The 23864-nt window shown below is 46.0% G+C and overlaps 1 protein-coding gene across 3 annotated transcripts; it reads left to right on the forward strand.

Moving 5' to 3' along the window:
- The first annotated feature begins 882 nt into the window (after positions 1-882).
- Positions 883-23440, forward strand: LOC127574406 (T-cell-specific surface glycoprotein CD28 homolog). 3 transcript variants are annotated; one of them, XM_052023419.1, is made up of 5 exons: positions 883-961; positions 14686-15057; positions 16577-16677; positions 18543-18679; positions 20507-23440. In XM_052023419.1, exons 1-5 carry the CDS (start codon positions 898-900, stop codon positions 20511-20513), a joined length of 681 nt encoding a protein of 226 aa, XP_051879379.1. In that variant the 5' UTR covers positions 883-897; the 3' UTR covers positions 20514-23440. The 3 variants fall into 3 exon arrangements, with proteins under 3 accessions (XP_051879379.1, XP_051879372.1, XP_051879380.1); XM_052023412.1 differs by having other exon boundaries at positions 18543-18675; XM_052023420.1 differs by lacking the exon at positions 18543-18679.
- Positions 23441-23864: the final 424 nt, after the last annotated feature.

Here is a 23864-nt window from a genome sequence, read left to right on the forward strand (position 1 = left end):
CGGTATCCATAATGAGGGACATTGTAACAGAATACATAGAAAGAGAATAAAAGGATTGAACAGCACCAGATTTATTAAAGGAAAATCATGATTAACAAATCTCTTGGGTTTTTTTGAGGATGTGATTAGATGGGGGGGGGGAAGGTGGAGTTAGAACCTTAGAACAATACAGCAGGCCCTTCGGCCCACCATGTTGTGCCGATCTTCAAACCACACCTAAGACTACCTAACCCCTTCCTCCCACATATTCCTCCATATGCTTATCTAACAATCTCTTGAACTTGACCAACGTATCAGCCTCCACCACCACCCCAGGCAGCGCATTCCATGCACCAACCACTCTCTGGGTGAAAAACCTCCCTCTGATGTCTCCCTTGAACTTCCCACCCATTACCTTAAAGCCATGCCCTCTTGTATTGAGCATTGGTGCCCTGGGGAAGAGGCGCTGGCTGTCCACTCTATCTATTCCTCTTAATAAGTTCAGATGGAGCAATAGAAGTCAGAGCAGTGGAAGGTAGGGAGAGGGTCTGAGACCTCTCCCTACCTTCAGGGGGTGGCCAGGACTGGGACAGGTGATGTTATAGCCAGCAGTTTGGCATATACGTACCAGTGCATTTGTCACAGCGGTTGTACCTTCCAATTTGGACCCTTCAAAAATTTCCTTGAAAACCACAAATTGTCCAGATTTTACAGCAGATGAGGAAATGTTGAGTTGCAATTCGTGTTTTTATAAAAAAGACCTTTTGAACATAAATCTCCTGTGTCAGCCTCCCCCGTACTTGTGATATCTGGGACACAACAGCTCTGACAAACCACATCCTGTCAGCTGCCAGGTTTCAATTAGACTATAATACTCATTGTGTCACTCCACCCAGAGAACAACACACCATCAGCATCATGAAGGAGCTGTTCCAGTTGGCTACTTCGCTCATCTGCCTTCTAACTGTCCTGAAGATCCCAGGTAATTTTCCCTCTCTTTTAGTCTCCTCTGAGGATGGTTACTCTGCAGAGATCAGGTATTTCGTCCACTATGGAAATGTTGCCCATTCAGAGTTCCCTACAACCTCTGCCATGTGTTACGTTTCCCCGCAAAGGGTCGGGCGGGGCTCGTAAGGGTTTGGACAGTCTCCTGGCAGGATATAATCAGGCGATATTGATGTCAGCCTGAGCTCAGTGGTAGCTCACCGCCACCTTTGCAAGGCCAGTTAGCCATTGGCCTTGCCAGTGAAACTCGCATGCCAAAAGGTGAAGTAAAGAAGTTCTCCCACATTCTCGTCGGAAGACAGTGGGACGCGACATGGAGGCATCTGCCTCAACTATGGGCTCTAATCTCTTTCCACAGATCTAAGCCCTTAATCCAGGGCAGACACTCCCAAGTGTAGTGCTGAGTAAGTGCTGCAGTGTCAGAGGTAGCAATATTCACATGAGATGTTGAATGGCCCTCTCAAGATAGGGCTGTTATTGAAGTTATATCCAGAACTATTCAAAATTGCTTATCCAAATAGAGCATTCCTGGGTAATGAAGGGTGTTGGAAAAGGTGGATTTTCTAATTTCTACAGGGACAGGAGGTGGGATCCTTTTTCCAAGTGGTGGTGTGGCTTTGGTGAATTTACACATCTGGAAGAGAAAATGGCATGCAGTTCCACAGTTGGTTGTATACTTTAGATATTGGACTGTGGAAAGAAGGCAATGTAGATTTTCTGGAGTTCCTTGGGAGAATTTGGAAGTACCATATTAGAATACATTTAATAAGTATCTAGACGAGTGCTTGAATTGCCATAGAAGTAAATGAGATTAGAGTAGATGGATAATTGGTGGTCAGCAGACATAGTGTGCCAAAGGGCCTGTTTCTGTGCTGTAGAAAGGTTCTGGTGAAAGGTTTATTGGGGTGTTTCTGGCTGGACCAGAAGGAGAGGTTAAGAGAGGATTAGTGGAGTACTTCAAAAATCTGGAAGGTTTACAGAGGGTAAATAATATAGGGCTGTATCGATTAGTTGGCGATTGGTAACTAGGAGACTAATCCATGAGGATTGAAATCTAGGAATATGTACCACAAATAGCTATTGAGGGAGAGATTTCAACACTTTTGGAACTGAAATGTACTGGGAAAATGAAAACTTTCAGGAATAAGTGGAAAGGGCAAAAATACTTGATTGGGACCAAAAGCTCCAAATTGAGAATTAGCAATGGATCTCCTGGACTGTACTTTCAATGATTTACCTAATGACCTCAGTACTTCTAGGTTCTTGGTCCAAATGGCGCTCAAGAAATGTTTGCTGTTGTGCACATCACATGTGAACAGATGGCAAAATTGTGGTGTTCTAAGATGCTTTTTCCTATTTCTCCACTTACACCCAGTGGAACCAGAGGATTACAGTCCTGTGGCAGCTTTCATAAATTCAGGACATCCCAATACACTTTACAGTGGATGGAGTCACTTGTATGCCCCAGTACACAAGTAACAAATAACAATGAGATAAGAAGCCAGATAATCAGTACTTGTAATGTTGACTGAGAGATGAGTATTGACCAGGACAGCAGGACAATCCCCTTGCTGCTCTTTTGGGTCTTCCACATCCATCCAAGAAGACAAATAGCTCATCCGAAAAACAATTCCTCTGACAGGGCAGCGCCACTTCAGTGCTTAGTTTGGAACAGCCACACAGACTTGTGTTCAATTCCCTGGAGCAAATCAGGAACTCACAACTACTGGAGAGTTCAGAGAGAAACCCACTTGGCAATGGCTGACACTATCTAAAGGCACTGACAGGAATGGGGTGGGGTGAGGAAATGGGGGAGGTCAGTGGAAGCTGGTGTTTCTCGAATGAAACTTTTCCCCACCTGCCATGCTCCTAACATTATCCTTGGATAATGGAAGTGTAATGCTTGAGAAATTAGCTATTGTTATAAGTGACCATTGGTTCTGTGGAAGCCTGGATCTTTGTGCAAGGTGTTGGGAACATTGGCTGAGCACAGGAATCAGTGATGCACCAAGAGATTCCTCTGTCCCCCCTCCCACCCCCAAATCTACAGAACTTTGGCAATAGCCTGCAGCACTACGATCACACCCATTCTCTTCCCTCCTCTCCTGGAAGGTTCGAGTTCCTGTCTGGGCACAGTTCCACTGATATCCTAGAATACCTTCCCCAGAGGGACGTCCGTGACAGCTCAGCCAGGGAGTATCGGCAGTCATTTGTGGATGGTAACATGGCTGCTCTCAGACCTTGGGTACAGGCACCTTCTTACAGGATCACCTGGAGCAAAAAGCCCGATGGAACTTTGGCCCAAGGAAGTCATGAGCAATTGTAGAACCACCCCCCACCTCCCCCCACCCCAGGATTTGGATGTCTGCAGTTTGTTGCAGTACCTGGTAACCCGACTCAAGACCGACATGACCAGACTGCAAGTTTTGGTATAAAGTCATGTACACAAATAAATATAAATCTTCAGGTCTGGGTCAGATTGGGTAAGGCCTGCTCTTTATAAATTAATACAGAAAGTCTCAGCAATTTTATTTACATAGCCTGGTTACTTGACTGAGCCCAATAGGACCTGGTTATATGTATTGGCTCGGTTTGGGTTCAGATTGGCCGTGGTTCACTCTAGTTTGGATTGGCTATGGTTTGATCTGGTTTGGATTTGGTTTGGATTGGCTGTAGTTGAGTCTGGTTCAGATCAGGTTACACCCCAACAGATGTCTAGTTTGTAGGATGAGAGAAACATGCAGTGGAATTCTTGGTTTGACTGAAGTCCATTGCACACACCTTCCACTTCAATGCCTAAAACTCAGATATTTTTATTAGATGAGAGTATTGAGGATCATGGGAGAAAATGCAGCTGCATAGAGTTACATAGAGATTAACTGCAAGCGATCTCATTAAGTGAACAACCTGCTCCAATGTATGCAATTACTATCAGAACAGACATTACTCTGAAGAGACAACGGCTGGGCCTCATACAGACATTAAAAACAAGAGGTTAACTAGGGAGAGGGTAAGACCATTCAAGGACAAAGGAGGGAATTTCTGCCTGGAGCCAGAGGAAGTGGTTCAGATACTAAATGAGTACTTGGCATTGGTATTCACCAAGAAGAAGGACATGGAGGATAATGAGGTCAGGGAGGGGTATGCTGATAGTCTAGGGCATGTTGATATGGTAGTGTTGAGGCTTTTGAAGAACAGTAAGGTGGTTAAATTCCAAGGGCCTGATGATCCCAGGTTATTTAGAGAGGCAAGAAAGGAGATTGCTGGGATCTTAATGAGATCTTTGTATCCTCTTTTTAACCGCAAATGAGGTCCCAGAGGACTGGCGGGACCCTTAGGAGCACTGATGTACAGAGGGATCTGGGCTGCATGCCCATAGTTCTCTGAAAGTGACAACACAAGGAGATATGGTGGCAAAGTAGGCATAGGGCATAATTGTCTTTATCAGTCAGGGTGTTGAGTATAAAAGTCAGGAAATCATGTTGCATCTGTATAAAACTTCAGTTAGACTATACTTGGAGTACTGTGTGCAGTTCTGGTTACCCCATTACAGGAAGTACGTAGAGGCTTCGGAGGGGGTGCAGAAGATGTTCACTAAGGTATTGCCCGGATTAGAGAATATTAGTTATAAGAGGTTGGACAAACTTGTGTTGTTTTCTCTGCAACATTGGAGGCTGAGCGGAGACCTGATAGTATATAAAAGTATGAGTGGCGTAGATAGGGTAGATAGTCAGAGTGTTTTTCCCAGTGTAGAAATGTCAAATACTAGAGGGCATAGCTTTAATGTAAGAGGGTGGAAGTTTAAAGGAGATTTATGAGGCAAGTTTTTCTTTACACAGGAAGTGGTAGGTGCCTGGAATGCACTGTCAGGGGAAGTGGTGGAAGCAGGTATGACAGCAATGTTTAAGAGGCATTTAGACAGGCACATGAGCAGACAGGGAATGGAGGGATATGGACCATGTACAAGCAGATGGAATTAGTTTGGATAGTCATCATGGTTGGCACAGACATTGTGGGTCAAAGGGCCTGTTCCTGTGCTGTGCAGTTCTAGAGACTCAGCTATTTACAATTTATATTAGTAGTGTGATTGAACAGACTGAATATAATGTATCCAAATTTACTGCCGATACAAAGGTAGATGGGAAAGTAAACTGGAAAACCCTGGAATGTCTTCTGTCTAGTTGTGAAGAGTCTGCAAATCAATCTCGACAGTTTACCTGAATATACGTATGAAAAGGTGGCAGATGGCATATGATCCAGTTAGCTGGGAGAACAGAAAGACAGAATATTGGTTAAACCATGCAAGACTAATGCTCAGAGAGATCTGAGCACCTGGCACAAGAAACAAGTTACTCTGCAGGTGCAGCAAAAAATTGGAAGGCAAGTTAGATGTAGTTGTTTAATGAAAGGGGTTGGAGCGCAGAAGTTGGGAAGTCTTGCTACATAAAACTGTCATTAAATGACCATGTCATTAAATTGGAGAGGGTGCAAAAAAAGATTAACGAGGATGTTACTGGGACTGGAGGGTTTGGGTTATATTTGGAGGTTGCATTTGCAAAACTGAGTGTCCTTTTGCTGCATGTACACTGATGGAAAGGAAAGAGTTTTACGTTGGAACACAGAAGGACCATGCAAGATCTGATTGAACTTTGCTGATTTGGAGATTCTTGCATTGAGATAAAATATACAAAGGATTGCCTATCTTCGTAATCCTCCACCCCAAATTTCCAAGGAAGCTGAGTCTTTAGTATATTCAATTTGAGATGAATTTTTGGGTTACAGAGGTCATGAAGGTGCAGCTGAGGCCAAAGATCAGATCAGCCAAGATTGTGCTGAATGGCAGAACAGGCTCAAGGAGCTGAATGGCCTACTCTTGCTCTATTTTGTGTCCTACTATTTTATGTTTTTAGTTCTTCAGATGTACCAAGTGAGAAGCTGCAGCAACTAAAGTAAAAGAAATTAATATGTATTTGTGGAGATTGCATTTGCAAAATTGAGTGTCCTTTTGCGGCATGTACCCTGATGGAATGGAAAGAGTTTTACGTAGGAACACAGAAGGACCATGCAAGATCTGATTGAATGTTGCTGATTTGGAGATTCTCGCATTGAGATAAAATGTACAAAGGATCTTTAAGGTGATGCAGAATTTGGTGTTCTACACAATGATTCTTTAACCATGGCGCGAACAGACCCTTGTCCATGAATCATTTAGGTTCCTGACAATTAACTTTGGTCTGACTAAAATGGTTTTCATCTGCAGCATTTCTCTGGAATTGATCCTGATGATGTTGGCAAAGACACTAATTGTTGTGATCACAAGGGTTGTGCTACAGCCTCCGATCCCTGACTAAGATAATTTTCCTGAAAAATTCAAAGCACGCACAACCCTTCTGACATCCTGCAAACCTTGGGCCCAGAGTTCCAGGGCTTAGAAGGCAGCAGTCAAGTTGGAAACTCAAGCACCTGCTCACTGTGGGGGATGGTTGTCCCGAACACAACCCATGCAACCCCCACCATAACTTCCCTTGTATAACTGATCCAACGTTAACAACCTTACCCTGTTTTTTTCAGTGATAGGCAGACTCCCTTGCCTCCAGAGTCAAGGACCATATTCCCCATCTGGTTACCAATCCACCACATCTTGTTTGATGGACCAATTCCTGGCCCAATAGCAGCTGGATACAGGAGGTTCTTGACATCCAAAGATCTTATCCCATCTTTTCTCTACAAGTGCAGTCCCCTGGAAATGTTGACTATGAATCATAGACAGAGTATTGAGTCACCCAGTGTAAAACAGGCCCTTCAGCCCATTAAGTCTGTGTGAAACATCAAACACTCATCCCGCGGATTCTCCTCACATCCCACCATTCACGCCCCCGACTCTACCACACACCCACACACTAGGAGCAACTTACAGCCACCAATTAACATACCAACCAACCGGCACATCTTTGGGATGTGGGAAGAAATCAGAGAACCTGGGGGAGCTCAAGCAGTTAGAGAGAGAACGTACAAACTCCACACAGACAGCAGTAGTGGTCAGGATCAAAATGAGGTCTCTGGAGCTGAGGCAGCAGCTCTACTAGCTGCACCATTGGGGTGGAGTTCAGGGACAGAGGGGCAAGAGCTCCCACCATATAGGGCCAGTACAAGGATCCCAGGATTGTCTGAACACTGGACAACAGCTGGGACTCTTGAAATATTCCAGAGACTCCTTCTGGAATTCTGACTATGTTATGGTGTGGCCCCAGCCAAAATCTTAGGAAACATTAAGCCTTGGCCTCTGTTCAGCCTCGAATATCTTCTGTCTAGATCCAGGCTAGGGACTGTAACAAATCCTTGATCTGAACAGGCAGCCATCCCTAACAAGAATTCTGCCAGCCTTATGGTTCTACCTCCCATTATGTTTGATTACCCAGGTTCAGGGATAACTGAATACCCTGGGAGGGGTTCAACTCCACGGAGATCACCCTAAGTTGAGGGTGATCAAGGGAATGGAGTTACAGTGTCATACATCATGGCCGTTGAGTTATTTTCAATACCTGTTTACCCAGCCCATTTTACTTTCCCCATGTTCCCATCAATTCTCTCCTGATTCAACCACTTAACGTAGAGTCACAGAGCACGGAAATAGGCCCTTTGGCCCAACTGGTCCATGCCAACCAAGATGCCCATCCAAACTAGTTCCATTTGCCTGTGTTTGGCCCATATCCCTCTAAACCTTTCCTATTGATGTTCCTGCCCAAGTACCTTTTAAATGTTGTTAATGTACCTGCCTCAACCACTTCCTCTGGCAGCTCGTTCCATATACTGACCAAAAAAGTTGCCCATCGGTTCCTATTAAACCTCTCCCCTCTCTCCTTAAACCTATGCCCTCTGGTTCTTGATTCCCCAACCCTGAGAAAAAGACTGTGTGCATTGACCCTAACCCAAAGACGAGCAGGCTGATAGGTTAATTGGCTGCAGTATATTGCACCTCCTGGACTCCAAGTTGTCCACTCTGTCCTTCATTCTGGAGAATATCCATGTACGTTTCATCATAATTCCATACGCCCACCACCCACCATATCCCTCTAGCCACCCATCATATTCCTGAACTCCAACTTTTCATAACTCACCAGAAATCTAAATGGTCTGCTGAGAAACCAGGGCTCACCTCTTCTATATCGCGCAGTCACAGAATGTGAAGATCAAAAGCCTGTAGTTCCTGGAAACCTGAATGAACAGAGAATGCCGCAAATACCCTGCAGATCAGGCAGCATCTGTGGAGAGAGGAGAACTGGGCAGTTCTGATGCAAAGCCTGGTTTTCTGAAAGTGTTAAGTTCAATACTGAGTCCCAAGGTCCTTAATGTGCCTGGATAAGCTGCTGTTCCTCAGGCGGACATTGGATTTCATGGCACAGTGCAGGAGGTGACAGGCAGAGTGAGAGGAGGAATTAAAGTGACAGGTGACTGTAAGCTCACAATCATTCACAGACTGAATGTAGGGCTCTGCAAAGCAATCATCCAATCTGCCTTTGGTTTCCCCCATTATAGAGAAGCCCATAATGTGACACCGAATGCAACGCACTAGAAATGCAGGTGATCCACTGCTTCACCTGGAAGGCGAACTTTGACTGTTTGACTCCCTGGACGATGGAGGGGAAGGGCAGGTGTTGCATCTCCTGTGGTTATTTGGGGAAGTGCCACAAAATGGGGTGTGGTTGGTGGGATGGAAGAGCAGACCAGAGAGTCGTCCATAGAAAAGACCCTTCGGAATGCTGAAATGGGAGGGGAGGGGAGGGGAGGGGAGGGGAAGTTACGTCCAGTGGTGGAATCCCATCGGAGGTGGCAGAAATCTGTTGAATGCAGTGGCTCTGGGGTGGAAGGTGAGTGCAAGGGGAACCCTATCCTTGCTCGGGCTTGGGAGGAGAGGGGATGAGAGCTGGCATACGGAAAACACAAACAAAGCCACTGAGTGTCCTGATAATTATGGTAGAAGGGAATCCATTGTAAAGGTGAAAGGAAGGCATCTTAAAGGCACTGGTGTGAAAACAGTGAGAGTGAAATAGAGTCAGGGAGGGATGAACTACAGTCAGGATAGACCACCCCAACACATCACTCCAGGAGTTCCTCAGGGCACTGTTCTCGGCACAACCATCTTCAGCTGCTTCATCAAATATCTTCCTTCTGTCATTAGGTCAAGATAGGGAGTCTGTGGACTTGTAATAGATGTTTGTGGCCAGCCTATCCCCTGAGATAGGAGAGATCCAGAACAGGAAGGGAAGAGTCGGAGATGTGAAGGGGATTGCAGAGTAGAAATTGGCAGCAAAAGCGTTAACTTTTTTTTGAGGTTCTCTACAAATGCAGGAACCAGCACCAATGCAGTCATCAATGTCCTTGGAAAAGAGATGAGGAGAACTGAATAGGACTGAGACATGGACTGCTCCATGTACCCCACAAAGAAATGGGCAGTAGCTTGTTGTAGGCAGCAGCAGTAGCAGGTTCCCAGAGGAAAGTGTGAGTTGAGTTGGATGAGAAATTGTTCAATGTAGGAATGAATTCAGCCAAGTGAATGAATGGTAGGTGGAGGGAGACTGATTGGGTCTCTGTTCAAGGAAGAAGTGAAGGACCCTCAGACCATCCCATTGTGGAATAGAGGGATTGGACATCCATGGTCCAATTGGTGCAGGGCATTAGAGATGTCACTGATGTAAGTGGGAAGAGAAAGGGCAAGGGGAGAATTAATGGAGTCAAGGCATGAAGAAATAAATTCTGTGGACTAGAACAGTCTGAAACAATGGGTCCACCAAGACAGTTTTCTTTGCGGATCTTGGGGAGCAAGGCAGTGTAGGGTTGGGGGATTATGAGGCTGGAGGCCATGGGAGGAAAATCTCATGTAACTGTCTGAGAAACAGTGGTCTGATGTTCAAAGTGAGTCATGGTCCAGAGGGAGGTTAGAGGAAGTTCTCAGAGCTGATGCTCATGACCACCAAGCTGCCAGTTCCATGTTTGCAAATTCGTGATTTCTTGATTTCTTGCTTTTTCCATTCACTTCATCAACACTTTTGTGTCCCTTGATCATGTCATGCTCTTCTATTTCTCTCATTTAACCAAGAGGTATTTTTCACCAGATTCTGACTCATGAACAATTTTCATGTGGCCTTACACTGCTGCTTATCAGTAGCACACTACTCAAACACAGCTCCCTGACCAGGTTACAATCCTCTAGTTATTGTTCCGCACTCCACCTCTAGCTTGCTCAGCTGAGGAGCAAGAGATATTCATCTCAAACACTGAACAGTTTCATCACATTTATCTGTGATGCAAATCTTCACATCGCCAGACTCTGTTATTTCAATCTGCAGCTTTTGCAGACGTTGTAAATCAAGGTATAGTTCCAGATCCACACAGGTCACTTCCTTCCTCTACATCTTAGCAAGAGAAGAGAAATTGTCAACACATCCACAATTGGGCAGGAAGGTAGTAACAGGAGCCAATTAACTAGATGTCTAGCTGGGGGGTTACAGATCAGCAAACTACAGGACGATGTTTTCTGCATCTGACTTGGGCAGATTTTCAAACTCCTTGCACCTTATACAGAAATTCTATCATAAAAGTCTGTCCCAAGCTCCCCTCTACACGAGGCTCCTTCCATTCTCCTCCCGTCCTGCCCTGTCCCACTCTATGCCCTTCTCCCTCACATGCACCAAACCTCATTTTAACCTCCAGCATGGGATGAGAAACATTGGTCACTATGCACCAACTTCTGACAGCTTTGTCTTCCCCACTTTCCCTGGCATTCTCTGTGAGAGAAGCTCTGCACTCTAGTTGGGCACCTTTGTCCATTCATCACCTCCCACAACCCTGGTGACTGATGCAACCTTCTGACCACAGCCAGTTCATCAAGACTACAACGTGCTGAGTTGTTGGCAGGACCATGCACGGTGTGTTCGCACTGAGAAAGACATCCGATCTATTTGTAGGATATTGTAGCTCAGCTTAGCAGCTAGTGAAACTCAGCTAGTTCTCAGCTGTGGCTTGGACGACACGTCCCCACAATCATGTTTTACTCACAACAATCCTGCCCTACAAAATGGACTCAAAGCACATCTGGCAGCTCAGAGTTGGTCATCCTCGGCAGCAGAAATGTACACCGCCACAATGTGTAACCTCAGACCCAGCATAGCCCTCACTCAGCCACTACTGTGAACCAGGGGATCAACCCTGGTTCAATCAGGAGGGCAGAAGCGTATGCGGGGAGGACCAGATACACCTTAAAATGAGATAGGTGTTAGCCAAGTGAAGCTGCAGCTCAGGACCATCTGCATGCTAAACACCAAAAACACCATGTATTAGACAGAGCTAAGTGATCTCATAACCAATAGATCAGATTGAAATTCCAGTCCTACCACATGCAGTGAGTGGTGGTGAACTACTAGCTGGTGGGATGAGGAGGCAGAGATCAACATGTGAGCACCAAGGAAAAGGCTGAAGCATTCACAACCACGATCAGCCAGAAGTGCTGAGTGGGTGATCCATCTTGGCTTCCTCCTGAGATCCCCAGCCTCATGGAGCAGTCCTCAGCCAATTCACTCCACTCCACATGATATGAACAAACAGCTGAAAGCACTGGATACAGCAAAGATTACAGAACAAGGCAATATCCCAGTACTGAAGACCTGCTCTCCAGAACTGGCTGCACCTCTAGCCAAGCTGGTCCAGTACAGTTACCACACAGGCATCCAAACATGGACCAAAGAACTGGCAAAGTGAGAGTGACTGCCCATTACGTCAAGACAGCACTTGACCAAGTGTGGCATCAAGGAGGCCTGGTATAACTGGGATGAAATCATACCTCACACAAGGAAGGTGGATGTGGTTGTTGGACGTCAATCATCCCAACTCCAACACATCTCTGCAGGAGTCCCTCAGAGCAGTGTGCTAGGCCCAACCATCTTCAGCTGCTTCATTAATGACCTTCCTTCTGCCATAAGGCCAGAAGTGGGGATGTTTGCTGATGTTTGCACAGTGTTCAATTCTATTCACAACTCCTCAGCAAATGAAGTAACCCATATCTGCTTACAGCAAACCTGGACATCATTCAGGCATGGGCTGGGAAATGGCAAGTAACATTTGTGCCACAGAAGTGCCAGGTAATGACCTCACCAGTAGGAGAGAGTCTAACCACACTCAATGTCTTTACCAGCACTGAGTCCCCTACCATCAATATCCTGGGGGTCACCAACTGGACCAGCCAAACTAATACCTTGCAATAAGAGCAGGTCCTGCAGTGAGTGACCCCTCTTGTCACCCAAAAATCCTTCCATCCACAAGGCACAAGTCAAGAGTGTGATGGGACTCTCTCCACTTGCCTGGATGAGTGCATCACCAACAACTCTCAAAAAGCACAACACCTCCCAGGTCAAAGCAGTCCACTTGATTGGCATCCACCACCCTAAACATTCATTCTCTCCACCATTGGTGCCCACTGTGTGTGTACTGTCTACAAAGTGCACTGCAGTAACTCACCTACACTACTATGACAGCACATCTCCAACTCACAACCTCCACCACCAACAGGGACACAGAGGACAAAGGCGTCATGTGCAGGTGAACACCACCACTTGCAGGTTCCCCTTTATCACACACCACTCTGTCTGGGAAATATATCCCCCAGTCCACTGTTGTTGCTGACTTTAAATCCTGGAACAACTTCTCCAGCAGCCCTGTTAGGGGTGAATGTACCCTCCTTACTGGTGTGGTTGTATCACTAACATTGCCAATTTAATCTATTTGTACGAATTGCCTCGACCACTCTCTCACCAGTGTGGTTTACTGGCCAACTTTCAAACCTGAGCAGCAAGGGAGCACTTTCACCAGCAGGACAGCAACAGTTCAAAATGCTACGACCTCTTCCAGGGCAATAAATACTGGCCTTGCCAGTCATGTCCAGATCTCAAAAAATCAACAAATACAACGAGGATCAGTCTGTCCACACAGACCGCTTTACTTGTTGTTGGTCTCTGTGACAGCAGAGAGTAGCTTCGGAAAACTCAGTTCTCTGAAGTGATTAACATTTGGTTAGACCACTGTCCTACAGCCAGCTCTCTCTGATGTTCTGTCATCACCTCCCCTCACTCCCCTTATTTTTCAGATGGCAGAAATGATCTGCTCTAGACCCATCCCTTGTTCCATTTAATGCCCCACTACGAACCCACTGTAGCTTACACCTTCACCCATTTTGCTATTTAATAGCTCCTGTCCTCTACCTCACTGCAGTCTGCTTCCACTCTTTCTTCTTCTTGCCCCTCTACCTTGTATCTTGTTTAAAACCTGCTACATCTTTAATCTGGAATAAGAAGCAGAATTCACTGTCTGGAGAGAAACATAGTTAACATTTCATATTAAAAAAACATTTAAGACATGGAGAAAATGGAAAAGGAAATGAAAATGCAATGTCTGTGAGAGGATAGACTGTGGTAGACAGTTTGGGTTTGGCTTGGATTGGTCAGGTTGGATTGTGTTGATGCAGCTGAGTTTGACCGTGTCAGTGGATGACAGCTACATCAATTAGACAGTCAGTCAGAGCGCAGACAAGGGACTTGGCCCAGGAAGTGTGGGTGATTTTCCAGTGCCTGATGCCCTTGTCACTTTCACAGCTTCCATATTCTTGGTCCATTTTGACCATGGACATCCAGTCCCTCTACACCTCCATCCCACACCAGTAAGGCCTGAGGGACTTTGATTCTTACTTGAACACCAGTCTCCTATCACCACCCTCTTCCCCCTGGCTGAACACGTCTTTTACTCACTTCCCCAGAAGCTCCAGTGCTTTGTATCTCTCTCCTCTCTGCTCATTTACCACTTCCTATTTTCACCTCCAGACTTATCATCTGTGATTAACTCTCCCTGTCAGCCAACACCACCACTCCTTGTGTCATTCTGTCTCACTGGCCTCCACCCTAGAACAGACATTTCTTTTCTTCTCCCTTAAAACTTAAAACATTCAATTTCTAATTTTTCCTAGTTCTAATGAGAGGTCATTGACCAAAAACATTTACTCACTGCACAGATGCTGCCTGGCCTGCTGAGTGTTTCCAGCATGCTCTGTTTTAATTTTAGATTTCCAGCATCTGCATTTTGTTTTTTAACAAGCCCAGCACATGAGTGACAGAGAGTACAGTTTTCTATACAATGTCCCATCAAACACAGGGATGGCACGGGTTAGACATGGAGTGAAGCTCCCTCTATACTGCCCCATCACACACTTCCAGGACAGGGACAGCATGGGTTAGATACTGAATGAAACTCCCTCTACAGTGTCCTGTCACACACTCCCAGGGCAGGAACAGCGTAGGTTAGATACAGAGTGAAGCTCCCTCTACAAAGAAGTAAAAGTGGGTTAGATGCAGCCTAAAGCTCCCTCTGTGCTCTACTCTGATATGTCCTCTGTCTCTCCACAATAGGTATCTGGTCATCTCTCAAAGGTAGCACTTTGTGGAACATTCCTTCTTGAGGTACCAGGAAGATTGAAGCAGACAATATTCATTTCACATTGGTCTCTCATGGGCCACTAAATGCTGATCTGTCCATCTTTAAACCTACATTCCTTGGGCTGGTATTCAATATCAGTCTTAGTGTTGAGTGACCACTTTTACTTAACATTTTAGTAATGTTATTTTGTTTTCCTTTCTTCAACAACCTCACCCCCTGCACCAGCACGAGCGATGAAAGTTTCTCAACCTGAAAAAATCATTGTTGGAAGCCACAACATCACTCTTAAATGCAAGTACGACATCACAGGAGACAGGGAAGCCCAGACGTTCCGGGTCACCATTTACAGAGAAAAGCCAGAGAAGGGAAATGAAGTTTGCTCTGCCTCCTTTAACCACACCATGGAGCTCTTCGAGATGAGAGGTGCCTTGCACTGCAAGGGCCAGCCAGATAGAGGCAGCGTATCGGTAACGTTCATTGGCATGAACAAGTCAGACAGTGACTGGTATTTCTGCAGAGTGGAGAAACTGTATCCACTGCCCTACACCGAGGACACTGGGAATGGGTCCTGGATTTTCATCAAGCCGGATGTGGTTGGTGAGTGCACAGATCCGAGAGAGAAACTGAAAACAACCCTCTCAGCAGACCTTGCAGCATCTGTGAAGCCTGTTGCTTGAACGCAAAACCCAAATGTTAGCTTTGAAGCAAGAGGCAGGGAAGGGGAAGAACTAAAGGGAAGGGCTGTGATAGAGCATGGATAACAGAGTGATTAAATAACGAATATGTGGAAATCATTTCTCAATAATATTTGCTGTTCACCCCTCAGTTCAAGTGCAGCAGAATGCGTAGGACATAAGGGCTCTGTACAAAGTGCTTGTGAGGCCCATTTCCAGAGGAAGGGTGGATTGACGTAGTCAAGGACAGAGAGCTGGAAGATAAAAAGACAATGGAAAACAGATCAGACCAGAGAGGATGCAGAGGAGAGTAAGAGATGGAGAAAGGGAGGACATTAGAGAGAAAGTAACAGTTGAGCAAAGGTTTTACAAGATGGAAGAGGAGGAAGGAAAATGAGGGTTGGGCTGAAAGCATGTTTTCTTTTACACTGAAGTATTGCTTTACCTGTGCCCTGAGCTTAGCAGAGTCGGGGCTGCTTGCGGAGAGCTAACTTTTCCACTGTTCTCTCTGCCCCAGCAGCCTGCTTCTGTTACTTCTTCTCATAACCGGATGGCCTTGGCAACAGGAAGAGGGATGATCATACAGCACGCAGGAGACCCACCGGTTCACTGTGCAGACTCACTGGCAATGCTATCCAGCTGGCCATCCTCCCTCATTTCCTTTCCACTGGATCCCAGGTTTTTCCCCTTAACCAGTTCTCCCCTTCAATGCTCGTCCTGAATTAAACTCCAATGCTGCCAATTGTGCACTCCAAATCACAGCAACCTGGCACAAATAAAGTTCTCTTCCAATGACAAAGTAATGTTCCATGGCCATCAACCTTTGCCACTGGATGTGGTGGGATGAGAACAGGATTGATGGGAATGCTATGAGAGCCCTGATGGGCCAAATGGCCTCTTTCTATGTCTTAAGGAAATATTACAAAATATTATTTAATCTAATACAGACATTCATGACTTGAAATGCTTCTATCAGGCTGAAAGTCAGGTTGCTACCAAGGCTTATTTCCCCTTGAGTAGGCGTGGGTTGGCTCATGCAACTACCAGCTGATTCCTGCTCAACTACACATCAGCGACAATATCAGCGTCAACTGCCTCTCAGAGCAAAACAGCCACCTGCACTCATTCAGCCACGTGTATCAACTGCAAAGAGTATTCTTACAGACTGGTACAGTTCTGGCTGGGCAGCAGAGGAGATAGTGGAGGGGGAGAGGAGCCAGACAAACAGTTAACAGATACTTGCATTGAAACCTCCCCAGTGATTTATCAATGTTTCCCTGACCCCATGCTTTATCTCCAAAACCTTTCCATACTCTCTGTGTGTCTGCAGCTTCCGCAGTGCTGTTTCCCTGCTCCCTGCTGAACTGATCCTGTGCTCGCTATTTTAATGGAGCTGGCTGTCCAAGCAGTAAGTTGTGCTAACCTTGTCCTGTCACTTACAGAGACGAAGCGGTGTGCTCAAGTCACTCAGGCCACCCTAATCATCCTCACGCTCACTGGCATCTTCCTGTTATACAGTGTCGTCATCACCTATCTGCACTGGGTAAGGACACATGGCAATGGGAATGCTGTGCTAGCACTGGGTTTACCTAGAACAGACTGCATTAACAAGTGGTTGTACATTATCAAGTAATGAAGTATGTACAGCTCATAAATACTAGGTGTAGGTTACTAAGCACACAACAGAGGCTACTGAATTTTATGCAGCACAGGTTAACGAGTACAGATACAAGGTGCAAGTGTTTCCCCTTAATAAGTATAATTAATTTAGTACCACATACAGGTGATTGATTGTGTTGTACAGATTATTGAATACTTGTTAATTAGTGTGGGTTAGCAAATACTGTGTATTACAGAGTTCTGTGCGAATTACTGAGTAGCATTAATGAGCAGAGGTCATTCAGAACCACACATTACCCGGTACAGGATACTACACACCAGTTGTTAAGTACGGAATGCAGGTTATCGGGTACAGGTAATCAAGAACAAGTATATTCTTGGTCCACCGTTCATGATGAATCAGTTTTGAGTTTCTGATCACAAGTGAGCTAAAAGTAATGTTGCTACAAAAGGCCTATTTCCCCTTGGGTAGATGTGAGTTGGCTCATATAATTATCAGCCGATTCCTGCTCAAACACACACCTGCAATAATATCAGGTGAGGAAAGAATCAACTATGATGCCTCCCATAGTGATATAGCCTGGCTGTTTTCACTTGTCCCCTATGAAGATCGATCTTACAGGCTAGTTAAGGAAGTGGAGGGGCCAGGGGTGGGATGCTGGCCAGCCAATGAGAAAAGTACAAAGTGAAAGAGCTGGGGAGGCATGAGATGGGGAGTTGACTCCAAATGCACTGAATTCATAGTCCCGGGTACCTGAGATTCCAAGGGACATGGCTCTGCTCCTGCAGGACTAAGTTCAGCCATTCGGCTGCACCATGCAACAGGTACAATGTGAGTGAAGGTGAGTGCGGGGGCCACTGAGACGAGGGCAGACAATCCGAGGCCTGGAGCTTGAGATATTCATGGACAACACAATGCTGTCAGCTGCCGGAACCACTGACTTCAGAACCAGCCGTTCTTCACTTCTTTACTGGGAATAATTCCGGGCACAATAATAAACACAAACTACAGAAACAAGCCCTTCATCCAAGATATTGCAAAACTTTTTTTATGCAAACAATTTAAAAAATTGCCATCATTCCCTCACCTTTCTAATTGGTCAAACTTAAGAGCTGGGGAGAGACAGAGTGAGGGACAAAGCAACAGACACACACACGTGAACACACATATAAACACACACAGAAACACATACACATAGAAGAAACACACAGCACAGACACACAGCAGACACACACACACACACACACACACACACACACAGCCAGACACACACACACACACACACACACACACACACACACACAGAAACACAGGCATACACATACACAGAGACACGTGAACACACACAACATAGACACATAAATATGCACAGACACACACATGCACAAACACTGACCTGGGTCCTGTCTCTGGCATTTCCCACTCCCTGCATTTTCCAGAGGAAAGGCTTGACCGGTGCAGCGAGAACGAGGGCAGCCATCCCGCCATGAGGCACATCAGTGCACTGGTTTTGCTCTCCCCATTTCCCCACCAGACCACTGTCAATCCAAGAACAAGTGTGTTCACATACACAGCCGTGCAGCCAAACCCCGTGGAGATCCCTCACCACAAGCAGAGTGGAGTATAGATACCGATTCAGCTCCTCCAGATGATTTCTGAGGGACTCCTCTCCCTCCTTGGCACGTCCCTCTTCCCAGCCCCCTGCTCTCCCCCTCCTCTCTGCCTCTCCAGTGGCTTCTCCCGCGCTAACCTGTTTCTCCGCTCTGTGTTCGATTCCCCCTCCACAGCCTCTTGGCGCCACCGCTTGCATTCTCGGGATGAAGGAGGCGGTTGACATGAAATGTGAACTGATTCACAATTCTGACGAACCCGCTACTGCTACGTGGAATGGCCAGCGCTGGGAGACAGGCCCGAGGCAAGGCAAGTACGTCTGAGCCGCGCTCGACCAAACGCAGCAGTCTCCTCCCCCTTGCCCTGCCACAGTTGTCACAGGAATTCAGTGAGCCAGACTTCCTGCTCGAAGGTGTCCCAAGGGTTGCTTCCTGAACCACTGGGACCAAGTGGCTGGTTGGACCACAGAGGGGTAGCTCAAAGTCCGGCACGTTGGCTTCAAACCAGCCCCCCTCCAGGCCAGTTGGACAAGTCATTCCCCACAATTCAGGTCAGGATGACATATCCCCCTGCTTATAGTGGGTGACTGAACCTGTTGGGCCAACTGTTCACTGATGCTAGCTTCTGACTCCCAGAATTACTATTCACGGGATTTAAACACTCCAATGCCCCTGCTGGGATTTGAACTCTCATTCTCCAGATTACCAGTTCACTAACACAATAGCCAACACTTTTCACCAGCTCACTGCTCACTCTCCCTTTATTTTCTCTGGCCTTCAGACTGGGTTGGACAGTGAATGCCATCAGATCCCATGAACAGTATCCATGCTTAAATGATACCCGCTAACAAACTCCTGGCGTTTTGTCCCTCCCTCCCTCCCCCTGTCCTCTCTGTTCACTTCAGATAAATTCATTTCACTCAGTGTTGTGAAGCAAACTGCCCCATGATCTCTGCCATCCGTCATCACTATACAGCCTAGAGTACAAACTTTTACACCATTTTTTTTGAGGGGGATCTCTTTCTGGAATCTCATCCTGAGGATGTGAGGGGTGACAGTGTACAATCATCTCTGGTAATGGTTGAGACTCGTTCTGTTGAAGTGCCTCATTTCATAGGATGACTGCAGAGAGACACTCCCTTTGTTTTCGCTTTGCTCATAGCCTGACAGCTTGCCAGCCTTGTTCACTGTTGAAAGGTCCTTCAGAACTCCCAAACACTTTGGACTCAAGAAAATCAGGGAACGTAGAGAAGCAAAGAGATTTGAGAGCACAGCTACAGCTAATTAGAAAAGGCTTCCAGCCAGTACAAGAATACTAGCTCTTGTCTCAATGTGTTCAGTGCTGGACAACTTAGGAATAATATTTAGGGCTCAGGGCCAAAAAGGTTGAATTTTAAAGCCAGACTGCACATACTTGCCTTGCCTTCCTTATCCCTTTGACTTTAGTTGATTGAGGATCATTCGCACAATGTAATCACATACGTTGAAAGGATTTGATAGGGAATCATTTCCTCTGGTGAAGGAGTCCAGGACGGGAACAGACATTGCTTCAGCTGGTGGGGAGATCCAACTGCAGGGGGAGAACCATAATATTGGAGCTGAGCATTGAGGAGCAATTTCAGTAAGCATCTTTCCCACAAGAAGTGTAGCAGACGTCCTGGAATTTTGTTCCTCAAAGGGCTGGGGATGCTGGGGACTAATTGGACTTTCAGGACTGACATTGAAGGGATTTTATAGGGTAAAGGTACCAGGATATGGAACCCAGGAGGGTAAATGGAGCTTGTCATAACTGAATGGTTGGACAGCTCCAGGCCCATTTATGATGCCCCTGTAAATCTGAAGTGATTGGAGCACCCAACTGAAACCTGTTTAATCACAATCTCTGGTCAGCAGCTGGCAATCAGAATCTGCAGTTTCTTGTGTCTCCTAATCACAGTCTGTGCTCCTCATCTCCAGTCTGGGCAGCGAGCTCAAACATTTTGGTGTAGAGAGACGGTTAAATGCCATCAGCCCGTAATAAGCAGGAGAGGGTGGGAATCTGTTATTCATCTGCTCTTGGGCTTCAAGGTCTGACCTGCTCCGTCATAGTGAGTGGAGCCACGCTGATTTACAGAGTCCTTATCATTTCCTTCTTTCTCTAGATGTTGAAAAAAAACCAAGAGGAACAGAACAATGAATACGTAAACATGGAACCTTCCAAACATGCCTCTGGTAGAAAACGAAGAGTGCAGTCTGACTATCGCACATAAACCCAACGCCGTGTATATCGCCCACCAAGAATGTATCTGAGACTTCTCCTGAGGAGAACAGTGCAACCCAGCAGGGTCCCTGATGAAACACTCCCCTCTGCTTCCTTCCCATCTCTTGGCTTGATAAGAAAACCAAAAGGACCTTGGCTGCTAGTTTAACTCTCTCTGTGTTTGTCAAACAATGGAAGTTAGGATCGAACATGGAGACCAAGGTGCAGTGTAATCCCAGCAACAGCTCCATCACATTGAAGGAGGGAGAATGGGAAAATCCTGCCAGAGGCAAGGCTCCCATCAGGCTCTTCCATATCATAAACAAACTCCAGCCTGTTTTATTCTCTCAGTACAAGTGTCGGTACTTTGTTGCTGTGGCAGCCCTGTTGCAAGAAGGTGAATGTCTGGCTTTATTCCACTTCTTTCCACTTCTCCCTTTCCTACCCCTCCCTCCACATGCCAATCTACCATCTAGTGGTGACCTGGTGGGAGGATGGTCTCCAGGACCCAGACATCTCCACCCAGTTACCACACAGGTGAGGAGATTTTTCATCTTCTTCCCTCCCTCTCTTGCATATTCTGAACTTAAGGGAATACCGGCTGTTTCTGTAACCCCCTTCCACCCCCCCCCCATGTCATTCAACCAGCCTGTGCTGCAGCCACACCAATCCCAGTGCAACCCTCCTTATGTACAGTGCTCAGAACTGAGAGTGCTCAGAGTTTTATACACAAGTGCCATCATTGTTTGAGCCTGCTGTACCATTCATTGAAGTCGTAGCTAATCTTCAACCTCAGCACCTTCCCTCAATTTCCTAGATGGCTCCCCCTTTGTACTCCAGCCCCTTCAGGTAAAGACCAACAACATTGGATTGGTTTTTATATCTGTTTCATGACATTTTACAAATTGTGTACTTGGAATTTCCAAAGCCTTTTCTCCTAGTTTTTCACCATCTGGAGAATATCCTAACTGACCACCCAAGTCTAAAGTGGAGGGGAGCCACAGTGAATACTCAGCACCACATACATTGAAATGCTGTAACTGCACTGCGCGGCTCACTGTGGTACAACAGTACTCAGGATCCTGAGGGATGAAGGCTGACCTACCACAGGGCACTGATCACCTGTGGAAATGTACCTCATAAGAGCCAATGCTCTCAGGAGATACAGTTCAATGGAAGCAGAAAAAAACTACAATTAAAATATATTCCCGTGAAGACCATTAGATCATAGAACAGTACAACATGGGAACAGGCCCTTCAGCCCACGATGTTGTGCCGAACTAAACTAATCTCTCCTACCTGCACAATGTCCATATCCCTCCATTCTCTGCATATTCATGTGCCTACCTAAGCACCTCTACCATATCTGCCTCCACCACCACCCCTGGCAGCGCATCCAGGCATCCACCACTCTTATGTAAAAAACCTGCCCCGCACATCTCCTTTGAACTTACCCCCTCTCATCTTAAATGCATACCCTCTAGTACTAGAATTTTTGACCCTGGGAAAAAGATACCGGCTGTCTATGCCTCTCATAATATTATAAACCTCTATCAGGTCTCCCCTCAGTCTCCACCACTCCAGAGAAAACAACCCAAGTTTGTCCAACCTCTCCTTATAGTACATGCCCTCTAATCCAGGCAGCGTCCTGGTAAACCTTGTGCAATTTATTGAAATGTGGCCTCTGCCATACTAGTGAAGCTCTTGAGTTCTCTGCTCCAGAGGGTGGTGGAGGCCAGATCATTAGATGTATTTAATGTGAAAGTGGATAACTATTTGAAAGAGTGAGGAACTGAGCGCTATGGAGAACTGGCACATAAGAGGAGTTTGGACCTGCATAGATCAGCCACAATTAGATTGAATGCTGGAGAAGGCTTAAGGGGCCTGGTTGTCCACTCCTGCTCCTATCTCATATGACAGTACACCCAGATACAGCCACTAGTGCAGGAACATAATGGCAAATGCTAAATATGCAGATACTGAAAATCTGACATATAAACAGACAATGCTGGAAACACTCAGCTGGTCAGGCAGCATGTGTAGAGAGAGAAACAATGTTTTAAGTCGATAAGCTCTCATCAGGGTGCAACCAGGATGAGCTTGTGTTTTGCTTGACTTCAGGTTCAAACTGCATTAATATATCCACCATCCGTGTGACACCTTGCATGCACACGGAGTGCGTGCTTCTGCAGGCAGAGCTATCTGTTGTGTCTATAACTGTGTCAGCGAATCCAGATTCTCCTTTTGTTTTTCTTAGTCCTGTGACCTTCCGACAACATGTGTGTATATAGCTACGAGTGACATGACAAAACCTGAGAAGTTATTTTTAAAAATCCTTCTAAACTATATAAAGCATTAGCTGTCTGTAAATACAGGAACAATTGTGCAGTATATTTGCTTAGAAATGGTCCACTTCTTATAACGTTTTATGACAAAGACACTGTTGCCTGAATGCTCACCGCTGAGTGGCAGTCACTGCTCCTCATCCCAGTGTACAGATTGCCTCAAGCAACCAAACCTGATGATCTGCCTACCACAAAACGGATTGTGCAGAGGGAACTTCTCAGATAATCAGGCAGCAAGAACAGGTCCTTACTCAGAGAGTGCAGGAGAATTCCACTACAACAGCCTCACGCCGGACAGAAGGAAAGTTATGAAGACCAGCTTCAGGACGACCCAACCCACAGAAAGCCAATCCAACAAGGGCTTTCTCCGCCACTATTGTTGATGTGTGTAAATTGTCTGCTCTTTTCTGCAGCTAAAACACCCAGTTTGCTGTCGACATGTTTACATATGAATTGCAAACTTTAGACATCATTTTCTCCACATTCTAACATTGAACTTTGTGTCAGGACTATAAATTTGCATTGATTATCCCTTGCACTAAGCAATAAACGGATCTTTGGGTTTAACCAAATGCCTCTATTTCCTTGTGCTGTTTGCATGGTCTGCCTCACAAGTCCAACCCAGAATAGGAAGTGAGAGAATAGGGGACAGAGATATAACCAAATAGACTTAGATGGTGTGTGTATGGGTCTACAAGTCAACCCAGCCAGATAGGATGGAATCTCACCAGCTCATTGCCTGGTTTCCTCGGGAAATTAGATCAACGTCTAAATAAATATATGCCAACAAAACCAGTTGCCGATCTCATTCAGAATGAAACAGTTTTGAAAACATCTGACAGGGAACAGTTTAGAGGGCATCACCTTTGCACCTTGGCCATAACTTGCATCACTCCTGTGCTGGGTGCTTTTGGT

This window comes from Pristis pectinata, chromosome 1 (assembly GCF_009764475.1).
Source record: "Pristis pectinata isolate sPriPec2 chromosome 1, sPriPec2.1.pri, whole genome shotgun sequence".
Lineage (NCBI taxonomy): Eukaryota > Metazoa > Chordata > Chondrichthyes > Rhinopristiformes > Pristidae > Pristis > Pristis pectinata.

Coding starts and splice junctions, on each gene's coding strand:
- LOC127574406 (XM_052023412.1), top strand. CDS start 898: ATGAAGGAGCTGTTCCAGTTGGCTACTTCGCTCATCTGCCTTCTAACT. Junction 962..14,685: donor AACTGTCCTGAAGATCCCAG/GTAATTTTCCCT, acceptor CCCCTGCACCAG/CACGAGCGATGAAAGTTTCT. Junction 18,676..20,506: donor GGAGACAGGCCCGAGGCAAG/GCAAGTACGTCT, acceptor TTCTTTCTCTAG/ATGTTGAAAAAAAACCAAGA.